The 22,086-nt window shown below is 40.3% G+C and overlaps 3 protein-coding genes across 3 annotated transcripts; all 3 read left to right on the top strand.

Annotated features, from left to right (window-relative positions):
* The first annotated feature begins 3,035 nt into the window (after positions 1-3,035).
* LOC108681082 lies at positions 3,036-4,986 on the top strand. The gene is made up of 4 exons (XM_018170063.1): positions 3,036-3,177; positions 3,473-3,572; positions 4,241-4,405; positions 4,941-4,986. The coding sequence occupies exons 1-4, from the start codon at positions 3,066-3,068 to the stop codon at positions 4,984-4,986; spliced, it is 423 nt and encodes a 140-aa protein (XP_018025552.1). The 5' UTR covers positions 3,036-3,065.
* A 5,379-nt stretch (positions 4,987-10,365) lies between these two features.
* LOC108681081 (uncharacterized protein DDB_G0290685-like) lies at positions 10,366-11,781 on the top strand. The gene has a single exon (XM_018170061.1). It carries the CDS (start codon positions 10,366-10,368, stop codon positions 11,779-11,781), a length of 1,416 nt encoding a protein of 471 aa, XP_018025550.1.
* Positions 11,782-16,308: 4,527 nt separating this feature from the next.
* LOC108681080 (glutathione hydrolase 1 proenzyme) lies at positions 16,309-21,356 on the top strand (the record flags this gene model as incomplete). Its single annotated transcript, XM_018170060.1, is given in 7 exon segments — positions 16,309-16,870; positions 17,046-17,241; positions 17,591-17,785; positions 18,678-18,751; positions 19,181-19,359; positions 20,583-20,773; positions 21,232-21,356. Coding segments are annotated over 7 exon segments (1,522 nt in total), but the record flags the coding sequence as incomplete, so codon positions are not given.
* Between the last annotated feature and the right edge of the window lie 730 nt (positions 21,357-22,086).

Here is a 22,086-nt window from a genome sequence, read left to right as displayed (position 1 = left end):
ACCAAAGCTCGAAAATTACTTCGAAAACAGGCGCTAATTCCGACAAATCCGGTATTATGAAAGTTGATAGCTGGAGTCCATACCTCAATGATGAAGGCATGGACTATCGCCAGTCGATTGGTGTCGAGGCATCGCATGCCGATGCTGGTGTAAGCTTGGGACATAGCATGACGATGCTGGTGCAAGCTTGGGCATCNACCATTCGCCGGCTCAACGCCTCGGAGCGGGACAGCACGGCATTTTCAATGTTTGAGGAGGATAGTTCCAGAAAGATGACGTAGCAGCCGGCCGAAGCCGACTACTGTCACGGGAGCTCAGCACAAACAACCTCCTACCTCAACGGTTAGAACAGAACTCAGGCGGTGGGTCGTAACAGTAGACGTTCGTCAGGCAAGATTTCGATGAATTTAGAGTAACACCGGATAAATCACGAACGAAAGTGGAAGCGAAAAAATCATTACGACTTAAACATCACCGTTAGGTCCAAACAATACATGCGCCAAGCTTCATCGACCTGTGGTCTTTAATTTGGGATATATATCATGGTAACTGTAAATTTGAGAATCAGCCGCAAAATCTGTCCAGAAATTCCGGTCGTTTTTCCGTACAGCCGTATTACTCGCGGTTGAAAGCAAAATCTAAATAAAATTTACGACCTAGACATCACCGTTAGGTGCTTTATAATGCAATTTCAAAGTTTATTTCACGTCTGTTGCGCAGAATCGAAATGATTGTATATCACCGTGGATTTTACCTGTATAGCCGTTAAACTCGGGTAAATAACTATATGTATAAGGTAAAATCGAAAAAAATGCCTCGACCTAAACAGCACCGTTAGTCGTAAGTTCGTAACGAATACGTGTGCCAAGTTTCATGGAGAAGCGAGTTTAGGGCTTTGATAAATATTTGTACTTAAATAGGAAAAATCAACGCGTGCCGATGACAGTATAGTTTTTGGCTTTAATGATGAAATGCAAATTACTGGAGCCTGAAAAGTCAATGATACTGTTTAATTAGCATATTATATGCCATTATTTGCTTACGGTGTTGCTCTCCTTGAAAGCCGTCAATTTAATTAATTCCATCTTACTTCAATCTTGTGATTAAAGAAACAAACGTATTGTTGGTAAACAGTAAACACTGGAGTATCTTGATCTTCCAAGTTTTGAAAAAACGTGTGGCAACGTATGCTAAAAAATGTGTATGCTCTTTTGCTTTGACTATAATATATTATCTTACTTTTGTTGAAATTTTGACCAAGAGGCATTTCTAAATTATTGATCATTATCAACAAAGTAGTTATAGGGATCTTTATTTCAATATTTGGTAGGTAGACCGTAGATCACAGATGTGGCACCGGTGTCCGGTGGCTTGATTTTGGTGACCGCTGACCTGACTAGTGGCTAGTGCTTAGAACTTTAGAAGTTAGACTAGAGTTACTGCTTAGTGCACTTCTTATTAGTAGTAGTAGTACTCACTACTCAGTAATGTGAATGCCTACTCAATTGTTGATTTGGCAATGATGATGCATAGTGTCAAAGTAACAGTCAAACCTGACAAACCATAGACTTTTTAGAATTAGTTCATTTTTAATCTACATTTCTACTCAGAGTCCAGAGAGTGCAAACTGCAATTTTTTCAATCAAACAAATACATACCTGACAGGCTGACATTAGAACTGTGAGATTTCATGCCTACTGAAATTTGAAAAATTCAGTCGCGGCTCGCCAAGTAGATATATTCCATACTAGGGCTGCAGTAACAGTCTACCTACAGATTATGTAGATACCAATGCAAAATCCAGAATTCTGACTTGTGAATGCTCTTCAAAGGTTTTAGGTAGTCACTCAGTCTGGGACCAGGTTTTAGTCAATACCCTTTTCAAAAAAAAAAAAAAAACTGAAAAGCAGGTAAGCACAAATTTGTTAATAAATCTAGAGTATCAAGCAGAATTTTCCAAGAATTGCAGCTAAAAATAATCGTTTAATCAATGATAAAAACTTAATCATGTTCTAGTTAGTAGGTACTGAGTACTGACCTACTGTACTGATGATGTTAATTCTGATGATATAGATAATTTTTATTGTTTATTATAATTTTTCTCTTGACAATCTAATATCTATTAATTAACTTGCAGACTTGAGCAAAAAAATTTGTAAGTTTTATAAAGTGTTTATAAATATTTGTTATTTTGTATTTATTATTAGAATGAAAGATCAAGACCTTGTTTAGGCTTCTCACTTGTAGCTTGCTATGATATAAATATAGTCTCAACCTCTAAGAAGAGCATCATAGAATTGTAGGAAGTGGCTGGTCATTTAGATCCACCAGGATGGCTAGAGTGCTCGAGTACTAATCACTTGAGGACCAGGGGAGGGGAATGTGTGCAATTTGAAGGCCCTCCAACAGTGCTAGTTGTTGAGGTCATCCCGCTCATATTGCTGCAGCCAGTGGGACAAGTGTGCTGCCTCTGCTGCTGGCCTGCTTGTAGTGGAGAGTGCTGCTGTCCGCTGCTGCTGCTGCTGCTGGTGCTGCTGCTGCTGCCTCTGCTGCTGGCCTGCTTGTAGTGGAGAGTGCTGCTGTCCTGCACTTATTGGAGCAAACGAGCTCCTATTTTTGGCCACTGTGCTCCTCAATTTCATAGATACATGACATTTAGAAGGCACCATGAAGAAGAGACACAGGAAACTCCAATTATGCCTCAAATATTTGCTTGAATTAACACTATTTTGCATTAAATTAAATGTATTGAGAGAAACTTAGAGTCTTAGACTGTAAAAGGGCTTTCTAGGTCATGATATTTTAATCTTTCAAAGCTTACAATGAAGCCTTCTTGGCTTTATATAGGTAATAATTGGTGGTTATTTAGAGTTGCAGCCTAAAGATTCTATACATGAGGTATTAATTAGCTTATATAACATTGAAAAAATCCTTGATCACAGCTACTAGTACCTACTTTCAGGCACACCTAATAGATTACTCTTAAATCTTGATTCATCAGCTAAATTTGATTTAACATACCTTTTATTTTTTCCAGTTAAAATTAAACAAATTATTTTTTAAAAATGGATAGCAGTTTAGAAGGCCTTGATAGTAGTTTGGATGACAACTCTTCTGATCATAATTTGTGTGATGGAGTGTCAAGAGAGGGCTCTGAATGCAATAGTGAAATAAATGGTAAGTTTTTTATAAGTTTAATCAGTGAATCATACATATATTACTTTTTCAAATACAAAGTGTACACACTATATAAATTATTTGTGATGAAAATGGCTGTTATTTGGCGAATTAGTGAAGTTATGAATGTTCAACATAGTATACCAGTGAAATTATGAATGTTCAACACTGGTATACTATGTACTACATATATGTGCCATATTTCCATGAAGCTTAGATTGCAATATTGGGAGACTATTTCAGCACACAATTATATCATCTTGATGATTTTAGCAAAGTGCTTTGCATTTTTCAGGTAGTGATGTTGAGGCAGGCCCCTATGACTGGCTGCGGCAGCACGCTGAAGCCAATGCCCAGTCAACCACTGCAAAGAGAAGAAGAGAGTCTGATGATAGGTTTGTACTAAATTTTATTAATTTTTTTAATTCATTGAAGTTTTGTTGATTCAATTTGTCTTGGAATTATGGTACTGTTTAATATTCACAATAAAATGCACTGGTAGGGTACATCTCAATATAAAGTATGGTAGGTATATGTATTTGTTTGCTTTTTTATTTTTAGAATTGCTAAAATCCTGATCATGTAAGTCACCTTTCTGAAACCATTGTGAGGTGTAATTTCAAGGGAATATGCACATGAGAGGTTCTTTTGTGTAGAAGAGCAAACAAGACTATCAAATAACCATTTCCAAATCCTGTATTTGGGGGTTTGTGTTGCTGAAAAATTCTTGCATGTTATTAAATTTTTTTTGTTTGGGAATGGGTATTGGAACAATTTGAGACAAAAGGTCATTAGGCTCTGCGGTATTATTTTCAGTTTGAATGTGCTTAATTCTATAATTAAATTTGACATCATCTGTGAAATATTTGAACCAAACTTCCACTGTCTGAAATAATCTTACATTCATGCCCTGCTCTCTGAAAATAACTGAATATAATTATTTTCTTCTCATTATTACTTTTTTAATTATATATATATACCATATTATTCTGTGTGATAAGTGGCATCGATTTGAGTTAACAATGCTAGAATTAAAATAATTTGTTTTTTTCTTCATGAGCAGTGATATTGGACAATCACATGTTCAAGACTCGAGTCAAGCTGCCCTGCTAGCCTCAGCTGCCGCTGATGCTGATAAAGCTGGACCTCCAGCCACCCCCACAACCCCTGCCATGATGTCTAAAAAAAGCAGGCGGGAGCTTGAAGAGGAAGAAAGAGAAAAGATGCAGTGAGTTTTGTCATTCATTACCTATGTCATGTTTTCATGTCTGGAGTTGGAAGAATAAATTAAATTGGTTCTTGCAGAAAGAAAATGGTAACCCATGGTACTGATATTGACAAACTTGCTGTCCACATCTGGAGAATTATACCTATAGAAGAATGAAGGTTACCCTTCTCTAATATGGAACACCGGCTAGTTCTGTAAAAGTTTTTGTCATTATATTCATTTTCTAACATGTACCTACCCCGTTGTCAGCATGCTGGTCCCTTGTGAGAAATTCCTCATTTCACACCATAAATTTGTACATAGATTCTAGGTTGCCTTTGAGGATCTGGCAGACTAAACTGATCACTCCAAACTTTTGATGGCACTTATATCATTACCTATCTATATGAAAAAACTGAACAGCATGAATACACTCCAAAACTTTATTGGTTGAATTTAAAATCAATGGTTCCTAGAATTATTATTCTTAACTTAGCTGCCTCGATTGTGTGAAAATATCACACCCTACTCGCCTAACATGTACCCTTATTGTCAGGGTGCTGGTCATTACCTGCCTAACCTTCACCACGTTGCTGGCGTGATGGTCCCTACTATTACCGACGCTCGGCGTTCCCGAAGGCTGCAGTGAAGCGCCTCATGCAGACCATCACCGGGTGCTCCGTGTCGCAGAACGTCGTCATCGCCATGTCGGGCGTCGCTAAAGTCTTTATTGGAGAGATCGTTGAAGAAGGTGTCATATATAGAAAAAACTTAGCTTTATACAGTCTACATCATAAGTGTATGATATATTGCAGAGATCGTTGAAGAAGGTGTCATATGTTTACAAATAACTTAGCCTTGTACAGTCTACATCATACGTGTATGATGTATTGGAGAGATCATTGAAGAAGATGTCATATGTTTAGAAAACTTGGCTTTATACATTTATACAACATACGTGTATGATGTATTGGAGAGATCGTTGAAGAAGGTGTTGTATATTTAGAAAAAAACTTAGCTTTATACAGTCTTCATCGTAAGTGTAAGATGTATTGGAGAGATCGTTGAAGAAGTTGTCATGTATTTAGAAAACTTAGCCTTATACATCGTACAACATATGTGTATGAAGCTTCCATGTATTCCCAAAGATTTTAATGTTATAAAATTCTATCGTCGTGCCTAATTGTGTACATATTAGCCTGAATGTGCTCATAGTAATTTAAATATTTTGGACCTGTATCATAATCGTAGCCTGCAGTGACATATTATTTTGAATGTGTAGGTATTATATAATTACTGTATATAGTAACTCAGCAATGGACTTGTACTACGTATATTGAGCATCATTATTATTGAGAGGGGACTTGATATTTCTTGCTGGTGCTGGTAGCTTGGACCGCGTGTACAGTGAAAAGGCCTTACATTTAAATGACGTACAGATCAGGTCAATTTTCATATCAAGTTGTACAACTTTGTTATAATTCATTTGCTCTTACCTTGATACGTTCATTGTAAGATTTTGAACATCGTGAAAACTTTCCTTGTCCTGTATTTTATTGATAAAATGTCCGTTTCAAATTCCTGCGGTAAATAACATTTCAAAATGGGCTGAGATTGCCTAACCTTTGGTTGGAGGATGACTTATACTAACGCAGACCTATTAACATATCTGTAGCGAAAATTACATTTACATGTCAACCTGAACTTCGTGGCAATATCGCTTGTTCTTTTGCGTTGTTATTTCTATATATACTTATGAATTTGGTATATCGTTAACACGTGACTTGATCTTCAGTTGAGTTAAATTGCTGCCGTATTACAAATTGGACAATTAACGTTGGCACTGTGGTTCCAGTCGAGTCTGTTTGCTAACTTGTCATACAGGTACCGTACGCTTTTTACTATCAAGAAAATTATACCAAGCTGCAGATTTGAGGAGAATTGTGTTCCGTCCATGAGAGTTGAGTGTGGTTGACGAGTTCAGTTATAGATATTGAGAAGATAACCGGTGTTTAGTGAAAGTAATTAAGTGTTTATTGGATGCAAATCGGGAACATTTGTCGAACTCGCGAGCGGCTGAGCAGACAAATTAGGTGCCGCCTCTGCAGTTCCCTGGGGGGTTGGAAAAATCCTAAGAAAATTTTCGCATCTGTTCTCGTGTGAGTATAAAAAAAATTTATTTTACTATTCTCACGTTTTTGCGGTTTGTGAGAGTACGTAATGTATGGGTGCTGCTGTAGGTATAATTTAGTTGAAGGAAACCGTGATAATGTATATAAATCGAGGTGTTCAAATAATAAGGGGAAATATGAATGTAAAAAGTGGTAAATACCAGATTCCAAGTATCACCCATGACGCCGTTGTCTGATGATCAGATTCGTCAAGATTCCGGTATTGAGAACCAATCTCGCCAAGCCCTTGAATGAAGTTCTGCCCTCTTTTTCAGGATCCACCGGATTATCAATTAAATCTTGATAAGCGAAAATGTGCCTTGCTTTATCCTTTGATTTCTAGTCCTGTTAACACACCCTTGTAATATTAATCTTAAATTGCGTAATTTTTGCATACAGTATTTAGAATTTTTATTTATACGCCTGTTGCCGGAAAGATCGTTATTAATTTATTCAATAAATTTTTACAAGTTACGAATCAACCATAATTTGATTTGAAGCGCTGGTAGACGGTCTTCATGCAGGAGAAAGTTCATGATTTGAAATATTCCAACACTTAGTCCGTAACACCATGTCGCTTCACTCGTCAGTAACTGCTGGCTTGAACCTTAAATCAAAGTACATCACTAAGACTGAATTAGATGATGTGAAACCGAATCGATGATGACCGAATCGAAAAATCTGAAAAAATTCCGTCCGCAAATTACTGATATTATCTACTTATATTTCAAATTTGAATAAAATCCGTTCATAATTGAAGGAGTTATGAGTGCCAGAGTTGCAAATGAAGTTAGGTTTTGCATTCGAGCTCGCAGGCGAGTTCGCTGAAGTGTCGATTCGGTTGATGTGAAGAGGATCTTGTATTCGAAGAAAGTCTTATTTCTAAGATTTTTAATCAATTTTGTTATTTAGTAGGTTGATCAATGGTATTGTTAAGTTATTTACCTCAGTTTATGTTATTTTCTTTTGCGCTAAAACTTGCCAGAGGGAATAAGAATTTCCTGAAATTTGTCCAACAGCTTAAGCGTAAAAGACCCCTAAGATTCACGACATATTTTATGAATCATGAATTGAAACTTCCTGTGAGTTTGGCAGGAAAAGAGAGTAAAATAAAAGAGATGAGAGTTGTAACAAAGAAAATTGCGTTGCGACTTAAATAGAAATCTGTTTGTTTACTTACCACCCATTGTATTTTTAACGCCAAGAGTTGTGCGTGTTATGATGGCGAAATTGAACTTTTTATCAATTTGTAAGAAAACAAAAACCAACTAACTAGTGCATCTTGCAGAATCGTGATTAAAATAACGATATACGGTACCTATCTGTTTCGATTACCAGCTCTTCAGAATATCTATTTTAGTGTTCTAAACTCGAAGACTCGAACTGCCTTATGGCGATAGTATTATAGATACTGAGCAGTCCTGCAGCTTGCTTCTAGTAGGTTAGGTTAATTATGTGCTCTTAGAAGGCCAGGCCGTTTTTAGTGTTCGGTCGGTGTTAAGTAGAAAATGCCTTTCTTGCGCTTGTCTTCATGTGCTTATTGTAGGGTCTGATCCCTTATGCGCTTAGTGAAATGCCATTCATACGTTCTTGCAGGGTCAAGTTGTTTATATTCTGTCGGAGAACGCGGAGAAGCCAAATAATTTCAAGCCATCCTACTCAACGAGGCTGTTAGGATTGAAAATGTTCCACAGTTCCAGACTTGTTGCGTCTTGAGTCACTAGGGAAATGGTATTATCTATAACGTCATTAAGTATGTGTGGTAGTTATCTATCTACGTCTATTTCCTTCCTACAGTCGAGATATGAAAACGGGCGATGTAACGCTGGTGCTGGTGTAGGTTGGTTGGCTGACTTGGTCGATTGTTTCGAGAGAAATTCAATTATTTGTTGGTTAGAGCAGATGGGCAACGAGATTGCTCTCCACAAAAAAATTGATTCTATGCATTTAAAAAGTGGGGCAAAAGTGCAATTCACTCGAGTCTTAGAGGTTGACATCCAGTTGGTTCGTAATGAGAAACTTGAAGTGTTTATCCTTTAGATTTATTTTGTATCAATATGATTTTAATGATCTCTTTCTCGGCATGTATGTTCTGAAGTTCAGTTGCTTTGTCACAAGTTAGTTGCGTAATCTTGTTGCCCGAATATAATTCTTTAACCATACCCATGGTTTTAAACCGTAGAATAAGGGTTGGGTTTTCGGGGTTTTAAAGCTTAACCATTGCATGCATCGTGAACGTAGAAGTTACGACTGTTACGTCACCCATTGTTGACCAGGGAGCCAATCGAATGCTGGGTTAGGTTTCAAGTCTCAGTTAGAATTCAATATCACACGATCAAATGTTTTCTAAAACTAAGCTGGTTTCTTCATGGAAGAACGGGCCGAGTAGTAATGTGTTGACTTTTTATGGAGTTATAGCCTATAGACTTCAACATATACGTTGCTAAGGTAGGTTAACAAAAAAGAAGTAGGAATAGGTGATCAACAACATGAATGAAGGGAAGTTCCTAATAGGCTATAGTATAGCCTGTATAGCTTGTATAGTATAGCCTGTATAGTATAGCCTGTACTTCCCTTCATTCCGAGACAAGCAATCGCTGATCCTGATGTCGTCGTACATGTTGTTGATCACCTATTCCTTCTTCTTTTTTGTTGACCTACCTTAGCAACGTATATGTTGAAGTTCACCAATTTCTTTCTGGTTTTTCATCTTGTTCAACTATAGGTTCTTCATCACTCCAAATGCTACTGGCGCTTCCCTCCCGTCCAGCGTAGCTTACCGGCCATTTGCGAGCGCCTTCACCTTCAGGCTGATGAATTTCCACTTAACAGAGAAGTGCGCGGTAATTTAAACCTTCCTCCTTTTCATGATATCGCTATGCTGCCTGTCGTGAACTAGCTGATGTACTACTAAACCCTGCTGGATCTATCATGCACTTTGTGCGCGATCGAATTTGGTTTGGAAATTTCAGAATTTGGTATGGAAACAGCAATATCCTAATCCTGGTGTTAAAATAAAGTATTTCGTTGATCAGGAAATCTTGTTTCAGAAATGAAGTTGTCTGTAAACATGTTTCTTGTTACTAATTAATTTTCATCAACTATAAAAATTTTCAGACATTTCATACCATTCCAGTTTTATTTTAGCATTTACATAACTTGTTGACGCTCCCTCCCACTGTTGATACATTATCGTGAACAGGAGGAGGCAGCCAATTTAAGAAGAAAACATTTGATAATAAAGCCTGAATGATTCCTAACTCGCCCAACCATGTCGGCGCTTCTCAAGATTCCCCTACTAACAATCAGCCAGCAGGAACTTCGGCTAATTCGAGGCCGCCAGTGAATGTTTCAACTTCACCAGTGCGTCTTTCCTCTTCAGTTTCACCAGCTGACACATCTCCTGCATCTCCCACAGTTGACTTTTCTGCTTCTACTCCCCGAATGGATGCTGTCAATGCATATATTTCCAGAGAAGTTCTATTATCTATTACTATGTCAACTTCGAGCGTAAATATAACTTCTACAACAGCACAAAATTCGTGCACTTTATCAGAAAATACCGTTTCAACGGCAAACCAGATTCCCGGGATATCATCATGCGGAAATTCAACCTCACGGAGTTCAACATATGATCAATCAAGAGCCGAAACGAGTAGGTCGATATTATCCCTGGGGCGCTGCGCGGATGAAAGAGCGTTTGACAGGTCTGACGCTGCCATAGGCCACGTGGAAACAGACCCTTCGTTCAGCCATGAGAATAACTACGGGAATACAGAGCCTGGAACAAGTGGATGGTCATCCGATCCTATGGATTATTTACTACCTGAAGAAAACGAGAATGAATCTACATGCGAATCTTCAAACATTCATGTGAAGAGGACTCGAGGAGAAATGGACAGGAGGCCTAAAAATGAATTTGTCTTGAATAATTTAAGAGAATTTGAAGATATTGACGCTCTCGAACCTATAGGAGGCGAGGGCAGCAATGCAAACGCTCCTAGGCTGGATGGAAGTGAATCCGATGGTTCAAACGCTTCTCCTAGGCTGGATGGTAGCGAATCCGATGGTTCAAACGCTTCTCCTAATCAAAATGGAAATGAATCCAATGGTTCAAACGCTTCTCCTAGGCTAGATGGAAGTGAATCCGATAGCTCAAACGCTTCTTCTAGGCTGGATGGAAGTGAATCCGATGGTTCAAACGCTTTTCCTAGGCTAGATGGAAGTGAAACCGATGGTTCAAACGCTTCTCCTAGGCTGGATGGTAGCGAATCCGATGGTTCAAACGCTTCTCCTAACCAGAATGCAAATGAATCCAATGGTTCAAACGCTTCTCCTAGGCTAGATGGAAGTGAATCCGATAGCTCAAACGCTTCTCCTAGGCTGGATGGAAGTGAATCCGATGTTTCAAACGCTTCTCCTAGGCTGGATGGTAGTGAATCCGACGATTCAGAAGTCATTTCGGATTCGGATGGACTCTCAGACAGCGCCGTTTCAATGGACTCTACCAACAGAGACACGGAGACCACTTCGTCTGGATGGCCTTCAGAAGCATCGATGTACAGCGACGAGAACGACCTGGGAGTCTATACGGATTATTCTTGTGACCCTTTTTACCCTAACATAAGAGAGAACGACAGATCCATAAGAAGGAGAGATCCTCTGAGACGCGCTGTGGAGGCCCTCAGGCGTTGGTGTCGTGATACATATGATGGGTACCAACGATGGGGGATGAGGCGTGGTGGTAATGGGATGATGATGGAACACAGAGTTCCTCGAGGTGATGATGATGATGATGATTTTTGTGAGCATGATAGTGATGACGATGAGGATTATGATGATGATGAATACGATGACATTTCTGATTACTATGATTACGATGATGATGGCGACGAAGATGATGGTGACGAAGATGGCAGCGATGAAGATGATGGTGATGAAGATGATGGTGATGAAGATGATGGTGATGAAGATGATGGCGACGAAGATGATGGCGACAAAGATGATGGCGACAAAGATGATGGCGACAAAGATGGTGGCGACAAAGATGATGGCGACGAAGATGATGGCGACGAAGATGATGGCGACGAAGATGATGGCGACGAAGATGATGGCGACGAAGATGTTGGCGACGAAGATGTTGGCGACGAAGATGGTGGCGACAAAGATGATGGCGACGAAGATGGTGGCGACAAAGATGATGGCGACAAAGATGTAGGATGGTGATGGCAAAAAGGATGGTGATGGCAAAAAGGATGGTGATGGCAACTTTTATTCCGGTGACGGTGATTTTAAAGCCGGTGAGAATGATGGTAATCATGACAACGATGCCGATAATGACAGTGATGCTGACGTAGATAATAGCAATGATGATACCCAGCATAATCATTATGATGCAGATAATGAAGCATTTCATAATCTTGGCAGACTGCCATGTGGCCACTGCGGATCTAGGCTGGCTAAAATCTCACCACCTTCCACACTTTTCTCAGAAAATGAACCAAGTAATGAGATTGTTTTCTTTAATAGACCATTAAATGAAATTACGGTGAAAGATGAGGCAGGTTTCCAGCAAGAAGTTCAAGTTGAGGAACAGGATAATTTTGGATTACTTAAGACTCTTGCCAGGGTTGGTACGGAGTACGAAATGGAGCGTTATTACCGAAGCCTTTATTCGTTTAGCAGCTCTTATGATCACTCTTTCCTCGTGGCTTATGAAAATAACCTTCGAGTCTTACTCGCAAGATTCATTTCGTTTGCTGTGATGAAAGTGCACAATAGTTACCATAACGACCAGTTTTACAATACGTTTAAAAATCATCTCGCACTCTACACGCAACATTTCAACGACCACCAAACTAAGTCGCTTCTTCTCCAGCCTTCATTTTCTGTCTTCTTGGACAATTGGGAATTGCCTTTGGATTTCCAACATCTTGTAAGGATCGGACTTCGGGAACAATGTGAACGTCTCCTCACAATTGAAATACAAGCAATTATTTTGGTGTTCCTTCATCGGCCAGAATTTGAAACTACGATCGCGGAGCTCATAGTTGAATTTTGCGGGTCTGTCTTCTAACCTAATTTGTAGTCGGGAATGAATAAAAAAGTATTAGATTAATTCATTGTGGTCTTGCATCTGAAATAAAAATGAAGGAGAAGATTATTGAGCCAGAACTAAGGTGAAATTTATTCTTATATTGTTTGCTTTAATAAATGATGTATGATTTTAATTTCAACTGTCGACTCCAGAGTAATTGTACAGTAGTTTGTATCTAAATTGTATTATTCATTTTTATTGATTGACGAATTTTGTACACTTTTAGTTTAAAATTTTTATCCTTATTAAACCGGATGTTTATATTCTCTCCTCTACCATAAGATTATTCTGATCTTTGTGCCTGCCTATATATGCTAGCGAATCTGTGTAAGGTTTTTAAGTAATAAAGTGTTGACATGTTTTTCTTCCCTCTTCTTGGCGTTTTATTTCCTCGTATCTCGCCCTCGCTCATTTGACCGAAATACTTTAATCCACCTGTATGAATAATAATGCAATTCACCTTTATTAATAATAATGTAATTCACCTCCATGTAATATTTGTAGTGATTTAATTCCGAGGAATACTTAAAAAATTCCGCCAGTATTTAGCTGGAAAAAGTTTTCATGCGTATCCTTGGGTCTCAACTTAAGAGCAACAGACGAGCGTCACACATTCGTGGATTGATTGTTAAAATGATGTTCACTGATGTGATGTTGGCAACTCGGTTTATAAGGAAAACCGCTTTTAATGCCCGGTGGATACAATTTTCCATTTAATGAAAATTTCGGTTGTTATAAACAACTTGCAATGAAGGTAGAAACCCGTGTCTCACGAGACCATCTGCTGCGAAGTCGACTGTACAGTGTACACTCGTCTTCACGAGTCCATCGCAGTACTCGGAGAAAATAACAGCTTGCCTGACCTTCAGCAATCGAATTATAAATGAAATGCCAAATTTTTTGCACAAGGGCAATTGGGGTCCTTTATTCATGTCGATTAAAACAATGACGAACGACGACTTGATACACCTAGCCTAATATTTCGACCTAACCGGCCTTGATGATACCTTGAAACCTTATCAAACTTGGACGTCCTCGTAATAGACGCCGCGATATGTATCGTCTAGACATCGGTTCGCAGCTGGAGGTAGTACATTTTTTTGTATAGGAGAGGGTTGATGGAAGCCTAACATGTCCATTACGCTGCGAATTGATAGATACAATAATTATTTGTTAATGCGGATTTCTGGTGGTTTTGTCGCCTTCTGGCTGCATCAAGCCATGCAGCAATGCACACATTGAGATTAAATTTATATTAGATGGCAGAATTTACTTGTTTGAACACCGTGTAATTGATGACCAGAGAATTCGTTGGTTTATATTATCAGGGAGTGGAGCTTTTCTTCAGATGACGGTGGATTAAAAGGCAAGTTTCAGGAAATAGTTTTTGGTTCATTAATGACGTTTCTAACGCAACAAACATCTGAAGAGAAGTTCCACTCCCTGATAATATAAATAAACGAATTCTCTGGTCATCAATCGCACTTGTATAGAGTAAGATCATATTTATATATTTATACATCTCTCGTAATGCGTGTTTAGATGGAGGTTACACATTGCACATGATGGGTTTCAGGTGCAACAGCTGCTCAGCAGCTGCACTACGATAGCTTATCGATGTCCCTGAGAATACGGCATCTCTATTACAGTCACGTGGACAGTCGGGCGAAGACTGGCATCTTGCCTACAGTCTTGTTTGAATATAATCTATGTTAAGGTACTTCTACACGAGGACGGTAGTAGCGGGTAGTGCAACATTCAAATACCAACACCCTGTGTTGCCGTGCTTTCGTTACCAAGCAAGATACCATGCAGTATCCCTACACGGGACCACGAGTTTCGAGCGCAGATTTTTTCGTGAAGATTTATGGTTTATGTGGAATTTTATCTAGGGATTATCTCACGAAAAGGAGATAACAGGTTGTGTGTAGTTCTCTTGGGTCGATTATAAATTTTGTTAGCGGCAGGTTGTGTGCTAACAGCACAATAGATAAAAATTTGATTTCAACTTTATTCATTTCCCTCAGAGCTGCAAGGTTATCATCTCATTTTGGACACAATCACCACATCTATATTACATCACATTCTTAATTTTAAACTCTTCCAAAATTAAAACCACAACACATACAATAAAACGACAGAATATCACAGCATATAAATTTTTATCGATAATTCCTTTGATTAAATTTTAATCACAATTTTAAAACCCTTAATCACAACTGCATAATAACCGCAATAACATGCAGCTGTAGGATCCCGTAAGGAGCAGCTGTAGGATCCCGTAAGGAGCAGCTGTAGGATCCCATAAGGAGCAGCTGTAGGATCCCGTAAGGAGCAGCTGTAGGATCCCGTAAGGAGCAGCTGTAGGATCCCGTAAGGAGCAGCTGTAGGATCCCGTGAGGAGCAGCTGTAGGATCCCGTAAGGATGGGGCTGGTGAAGCTCTACGCTGTCGTCCTGCTGGTGGCGTCAACCACCACAGTTGTGCAACCTGATGAAGGTGAGTTTATGAAGGGAGTGATGGTGGTGATGATTATGATGATGTAATTTGCATGATTGTGGTTTGGGAAATATACCCAGTCATAAGCTAGAGATGCTCTAACGAAATACATGCGGCGAATGTAGATTTTGTTAATGAATTATTCGTTTTTCAGCGCCTTGTTGGGACTAAACCCCTCGTCAATCCAAGCACAGCTTGTGTCTGAATATTTTCTGGTTTTATAATTCACGAGATCTTACTGTTACGTTGTTAATTTTTACGGTTATGTTAATGATGACCTCCCAGAAACGTTCGCTTAAAGCAAAATATTGAACTAAATTTTACATACCGTGTTTCGTGTAAGACGTGTAAGGTGTCTTTCATAGCAGACCAGTAATTCGTTCATAACCGTCTGCATTGATTATCAATGAATAATTCGTTCCAGCTGCTGGTACGGTGGTAATATTTGAACAGACATTAATAGCTGTCGAACCTCCAAAGAACTTTGTAACCCGAATTCAACAAAGCAAAGTGTATAAAACCAGCAGTAAAACCCATAAAAAGTCGGAAAAAATATAAATTATTTACAATTAACGGCGCTGTTTTCGGTTGTACATAAAATCAGCAGTAAAACCCTTTCAAAGTCAGAAAAAAAAACATAAATTATTTCCAATTAACTTCTGTGTTTTTAGTTGTACACAATATTGTATTAAAGGTTCGATATTGTTAACAGTAAATCGCCGTGCATGTTGGTGTAAGTCCCCATACTTGAAGCCTGTGGTCGTAAGTCCCCATACTAGAAGCCTGTGGTCGTAAGTCCCCATACTAGAAGCTTGTGGTCGTAAGTCACCATATACGAAGCCTGTGGTCGTAAGTCCCCATACTTGAAGCCTGAGGTCGTAAGTCCCCATACTCGAAGCCTGAGGTCGTAAGTCCCCATACTCGAAGCCTGTGGTCGTAAGTCCTCATACTCGAAGCCTGAGGTCGTAAGTCCTCATACTCGACGCCTGTGGTCGTAAGTCCCCATACGCGAAGCATGTGGTCGTAAGTCCCCATACTCGAAGCCTGTGGTCGTAAGTCACCATACTCGAAGCCTGTGGTCGTAAGTCCCATACTCGAAGCCTGTAGACGTAAGTCCCCATACTCTAAGTCTGTAGACGCAAGTCCTAGACAACGGCAATGTTACCTACTTTGTTGTCCCCACCGCAACACGACACTTTGTTGTCTCCACCGCAACACGACACTTTGTTGTCTTTGTTGTGCCCACCGCAACACGACACTTTGTTGTCTCCACCGCAACACGACACTTTGTTGTCCCCACCGCAACACGACACTTTGTTGTGCCCACCGCAACACGACACTTTGTTGTCCCCACCGCAACACGACACTTTGTTGTGCCCACCGCAACACGACACTTTGTTGTGCCCACCGCCACACGACACTTTGTTGTGCCCACCGCCTCACGACACTTTGTTGTCTCCACCGCAATACGACTCTCCCTCCTCCCCCTCCTTCCCTAGGGATATCCTGGCTGCAGGAGGGACCGTGGGGGACGCGGCGATAGCGGCACTGCTTTGTGTGGGGGTCGTGAAGCCCCAGTCGATGGGGTTGGGTGGGGGGTTCATGTTGACCCATTACAACCCCACCACGGGGCAGGCACTCACCCTCGACGCAAGGGAGCGTGCCCCACTCGCCGCCCACCAGGATATGTACCACGGCGACGCACAACTCTCTTTTGTGGGTACGTGGTTCGTCGTGGGTAAGTGGCATGCCATGGGTACGGGTTAAGTTGTCCTTAGTGGGTACGTGGACCGTGCGTGGTGCGTTGTTATTACGCGAAACGTCATGGTACAAAGATTGCGTTAACAAGTGAGTCATGGAAGGTTTGATTTCGCATTGACCCACTTTCTGAGCAGGCGCGCTGGCCGTGGCGGTGCCCGGGGAGGTGCGAGGCTACCGCGCGCTGTACGAGGCGGTGGGCGGGGCCTTAGAGTGGGCGGAGCTTTTCGTGCCCGCGTTGCGGTTGTGCGAGGAAGGGCATCCTGTGTCCTGGCATCTTGCCAAAGCCCTGCAGCAGAAGAGGGAGTACATCCTGGCCGAGCCTAGCATGAGGTAGGCAATATAATGTATTAGGTGCAAGGCATTGCTTAATTAATTCCGTTCCTCATAATAACTAGTAAATTCTTTCTCAAATCGAGGAGCGATCATTTATGTGACCCAGAGCATGAGTTGTTGGTGCCGCTATCGTTCCTCCGAAGAATACTTCTGCTACCTACTACATGTGTAGATATTGTTCCACCAGTAAGGTCTTTTGAATAATCAGTATGATAGCTACACGTTGATAATGGAAAACTGCACATCGCGCTACCATTTCACAAAATCTTACTGAGATATGGACGGATAACACCGTGACTCATGTTTCCCAGATAACACCGTGACTCATGTTTCCTTGCTCACCCAGCATTTTCGTGGACAACACGACGGGGGACGTGTTGCTGGAGGGTGACATGCTCTACCGCCCTGACCTGGCGGCGACCCTGCGGGTGTTGCAGCAGGAACCAGACGCCCTCTACACCGGCAGCCTGGCGCGGGGCTTCGTTGAGGACCTGGCACAGCTCGGGGGCATCATCACCACCCAGGACATGGAGGAATATCAGTGGGTGTTGTGACCTCAGTGTGATATAATAGCATTAGAATAAATGATATTGCAGTAAAATAAATGATATGGCAGTAAAATAAATGCTATAGCAGGAAAATAAATGCTATAGCAGGAAAATAAATGAGATAACAGGAAAATAAATGATATAACAGGAAAATAAATGATATGGCAGTAAAATAAATGATATGGCAGTAAAATAAATGATATAACAGGAAAAATAAATGATATAACAGGAAAATAAATGATATGGCAGTAAAATAAATGATATAGCAGGAAAATAAATGATATAGCAGGAAAATAAATGAGATAGCAGGAAAATAAATGATATGGAAGTAAAATAAATGATATAGCAGTAAAATAAATGATATAGCAGTAAAATAAATGATATAGCAGTAAAATAAATGATATAGCAGTAAAATAAATGATATAGCAGTCAAATAAATGATATAGCAGTAAAATAAATGATATAGCATTAAAATAAAGGATATAGCATTAAAATAAAGGATATAGCATTGAAATATATGATATAGCATTAAAAATAGACCTTTAGTTGCCGTTCAAGCGCGGAATTAAATTGAACTAATATTGTGATTCGTAAAAGGAAATAAAATCACAGTAGTGAGACTATGAGTCCAGCGACAGCTGCCTCACCGAAATCAGGTATCAACACCCAGCAATTTTACCATATAACATGTAAGAAATTAATTTTTTCAGTAATTTCATCCAGTCATCCTAGTTAATATACTGGATGGGCACATTAAACAGTGAATAATAAATTTGTAAGTTAAAGAAATATTCGTTTAACAGCCTCAAGTAATTATATTACCGGTTTAATCTGTTCTATCTGTTTGATTTATAATATTTATAATGATGTGGGATGTGCGGACAGAGTGACGTGGTCAGAGGCGATGACGGTTGCCCTTAACACCTCCAATGCCACCCTCATCACCGGACCCCCTCCAGGTAATCACCGGTACCCCTCCATATCATCATCACCGGTCCCCCTCCATCATCATCACCGGTCGTACTTACGAAGATCTTTACGTTGAGTTAATATGAAGTTACCGAATAATCTTTCAATTGTTTTAATGATACGAATCTTCTCATTACCCCTAAAAAATAATGAAAAAATATAACTCAGTACTCAATGCAGTGAGTGACAGAGAGCGCATTTTCTCGTCGACGAAAACGTGAAGTCACGGACGGACAGACAGACGGACAGAAGGACGGACAGACAGACAGACGGACAGACAGGCGGACAGACAGATGGACAGACAGACAGACGGACAGACAGACGGATAGACGGACGGACAAAACGAGCACAATAGCGCCTTTTTTCCATAAATGAGAAAGTGCGGTAAAAACAGCGTCAACTGAGCTCTACACCGACAGGGTCGGGCGTGCTGCTGGGGTTTATGTTGAACGTGCTGGACGGGTACGGGCTGGACCCTAACGACGTCCAGGACGTGTCCAGCAGCGTGCTCACACATCAACGTATCACTGAGACGTTCAAGTACGCATATGCCCTCAGGACCCAGCTTGGGGACCCTCAGTACGTCGACGTACAGGACGTGAGTACACGCAGGATATTCATAAACATTTAGGGTAGTTTTTAACTGGTCGGAATAACGGCAAGAAACTGCCTTCTATTTAGTGGCCGCCGACTCGTGAAATGAACTTTTTCGCTGATTTTCTACTGTATCAAGATTTATGGTAGTTCTTAACTGGTCGAAATAACGGTAAAAAACGGCGTTCTAGTGGTTGTTTCGCCGTTTTTTCTAATTTATCAAGATTTAGTAATACTAAATCTGTTATACGAAATACTGTTAAAAATGACGTTCTAGTGACCGGCAGCTCGGCGCAAATAATTTTTTTTTCAAATTTGGTACTGGCTATTTGCGTTAAATTAAAAAAAAGCGGCTACATGATGTTTTTTCTCATGTGCCGGACGGCTACTGAAATGCCGGTCCGATCGTTTTACGCGTTTTTTCGGATTTCGAAAATCCAATATTAGTCTTACAAGAGAAATTTTAGTATAATTAAGAAACATGTTAGAAAAATTGCTAATAATGTACGTTAATAAGCGGTTATTAACACAAGAACATGCACACAAATTAAATAAAAACTTGTTTAGAATCCACTCTGAATAAGCGGTGTGAATAAATGAGTTGGGACAGCGATGGAAAAATTTTGCTATGGAGTGGGTCATCGTGACCCAAGTCGGTCTCAATTTCCCCGATGTCTCAATTTGAACAATTTAACCCATTATTTTGTCTGAGTGTACACTGTACAGTGTACACCCCCAGTTGCTGAGTGACCTGACGTACACTGTACACTGCACACTTTACACAGTACACTGCACTGTACACTGTACACTGAGTAACCTGACGTACACTGTACACTGCACACTTTACACAGTACACTGCACTGTACACTGTACACCCCCAGTTGCTGAGTAACCTGACGTACACTGTACACAGTACACTGTCCACTACACTGTACCTGTCTCTTATACACATCTAGATGTGTATAAGAGACAGACACAGTACACTGCACTGTACACTGTACACCCCCCAGTTGCTGAGTAACCTGACGTACACTGTACACTGTACACTTTACACAGTACACTGCACTGTACACTGTACACCCCCCAGTTGCTGAGTAACCTGACGTACACTGTACACAGTACACTGTACACTACACTGTACACTGTACACCCCCCAGTTGCTGAGTAACCTGACGTACACTGTACACAGTACACTGTACACTGCACTGTACACTGTACACTGTACAGTTGCTGAGTAACCTGACGTCGGAGGCGTACGCTGAGTACATCAGACTGCAGGTGCTGGACAACAGTACATCACAGGACCCAGAGTACTACGGGGGACAGACCTACATCCCCCGGGACCACGGCACCGCCCACATCTCCATCCTGGGACCCAATGGGGACGCCATCGCTGTCACCTCCACCATCAACTCTTAGTGAGGGGGGATGATGAGGGATAATGGGCACCTCCACCATCAACTCTTAGTGAGGGGATGAGGGGGCAATGTGGGAAGCATATGACATACTGTTTTCGATGTTGGATATTCACATCATGATGCAGGGTATTCACATCATGATGCAGGGTATTCACATCATGATGCAGGATATTCACATCATGAAGTAGGATATTCAATGTAGGATACTAACATCATGATGTAGGATATTCACATCATGATGTAGGATATCTAGTTTATGCTGTAGGATATTCAATGTAGGATATTCACCTAATGATGTAGGATATTTAGTTTATGATGTAGGATACTCACATCATGATATAGGATACTCACATTATGATGTAGGACACTCACATCATGATGTAGGATATTAACATTACGATGTAGGATACTCACATCACGATGTAGGATATTAACATCCTGATGTTGCCACACCCCAGCTTCGGGGCAGTGATGATGGCCACCACCGGCATCATCTACAACAACGAGATGGACGACTTCTCCTCCCCCAACATCACCAACGACTTCGGCCTGCCGCCATCACCTGCTAACTTCATCGTACCTGGTGGGGCCGCAGCCTACATCTTATATTATAAATTCCGTATATTCGTATAAGATATATTTTTACGTATATAAGGCTATATTCTTATAAGATATATTTTTTACATATACCCGCCATCACCGGCTAACTTCATCGTACCTGGTGGGGGCCGCAGCCTACATCTTATATAATACATTTCGTATATTATTATAACATGTATTTTTGTATATATAATGCTGTATTCTTCTAACATATGTTTTCATAATGTATATTCTTATAACATATATTTTTACATATATAAGGCTATAAACTTATAACGTATATTCTGTAGCCGCAGCTCATTAATTTAGCGATTATGTAGTGCGAAATGCCCATATGGCAACACCTGCTAGAGTATGCAATTTACGGACACGTATCTCCGCCGGCCACTTTTACTCTGTCCGCGACCAGGGTCGCTTAACCTGTTCAGTGTTCTCTTAGTTCATAAGCTGTTTGTGTATTTTCTGGTGTATTTTTTGAGATTCTGTGATATTTGTCATAACCTTGCCAAAATTGTTTGTGTATTCATTTTTCGTGTTTTTTCAGACATAATCAATAATTGCAACTGTTCAGTTCCTTCAATATTAAACGAAGAAACTTTATAAGTATAAAATTATTGAACCTCCTTTTAAGCCTAGAGCTCAGTACGTCAGGAGGTGTAACTAATGCTGAACCGTTCTAGGCGTAGCGTTCTTCGAGGAAGGCGTTACATATT

This window comes from Hyalella azteca, unplaced genomic scaffold, assembly GCF_000764305.2.
Source record: "Hyalella azteca isolate HAZT.00-mixed unplaced genomic scaffold, Hazt_2.0.2 contig7970, whole genome shotgun sequence".
Taxonomy (NCBI): Eukaryota; Metazoa; Arthropoda; class Malacostraca; order Amphipoda; family Hyalellidae; genus Hyalella; species Hyalella azteca.
Note: the sequence above shows the minus strand (reverse complement) of the source record. Positions and strands in the feature narration are given on the sequence as shown.

Coding starts and splice junctions, on each gene's coding strand:
- LOC108681082 (XM_018170063.1), top strand. CDS start 3,066: ATGGATAGCAGTTTAGAAGGCCTTGATAGTAGTTTGGATGACAACTCT. Junction 3,178..3,472: donor ATGCAATAGTGAAATAAATG/GTAAGTTTTTTA, acceptor TGCATTTTTCAG/GTAGTGATGTTGAGGCAGGC. Junction 3,573..4,240: donor AGAAGAGAGTCTGATGATAG/GTTTGTACTAAA, acceptor CTTCATGAGCAG/TGATATTGGACAATCACATG.
- LOC108681081 (XM_018170061.1), top strand. CDS start 10,366: ATGGATTATTTACTACCTGAAGAAAACGAGAATGAATCTACATGCGAA.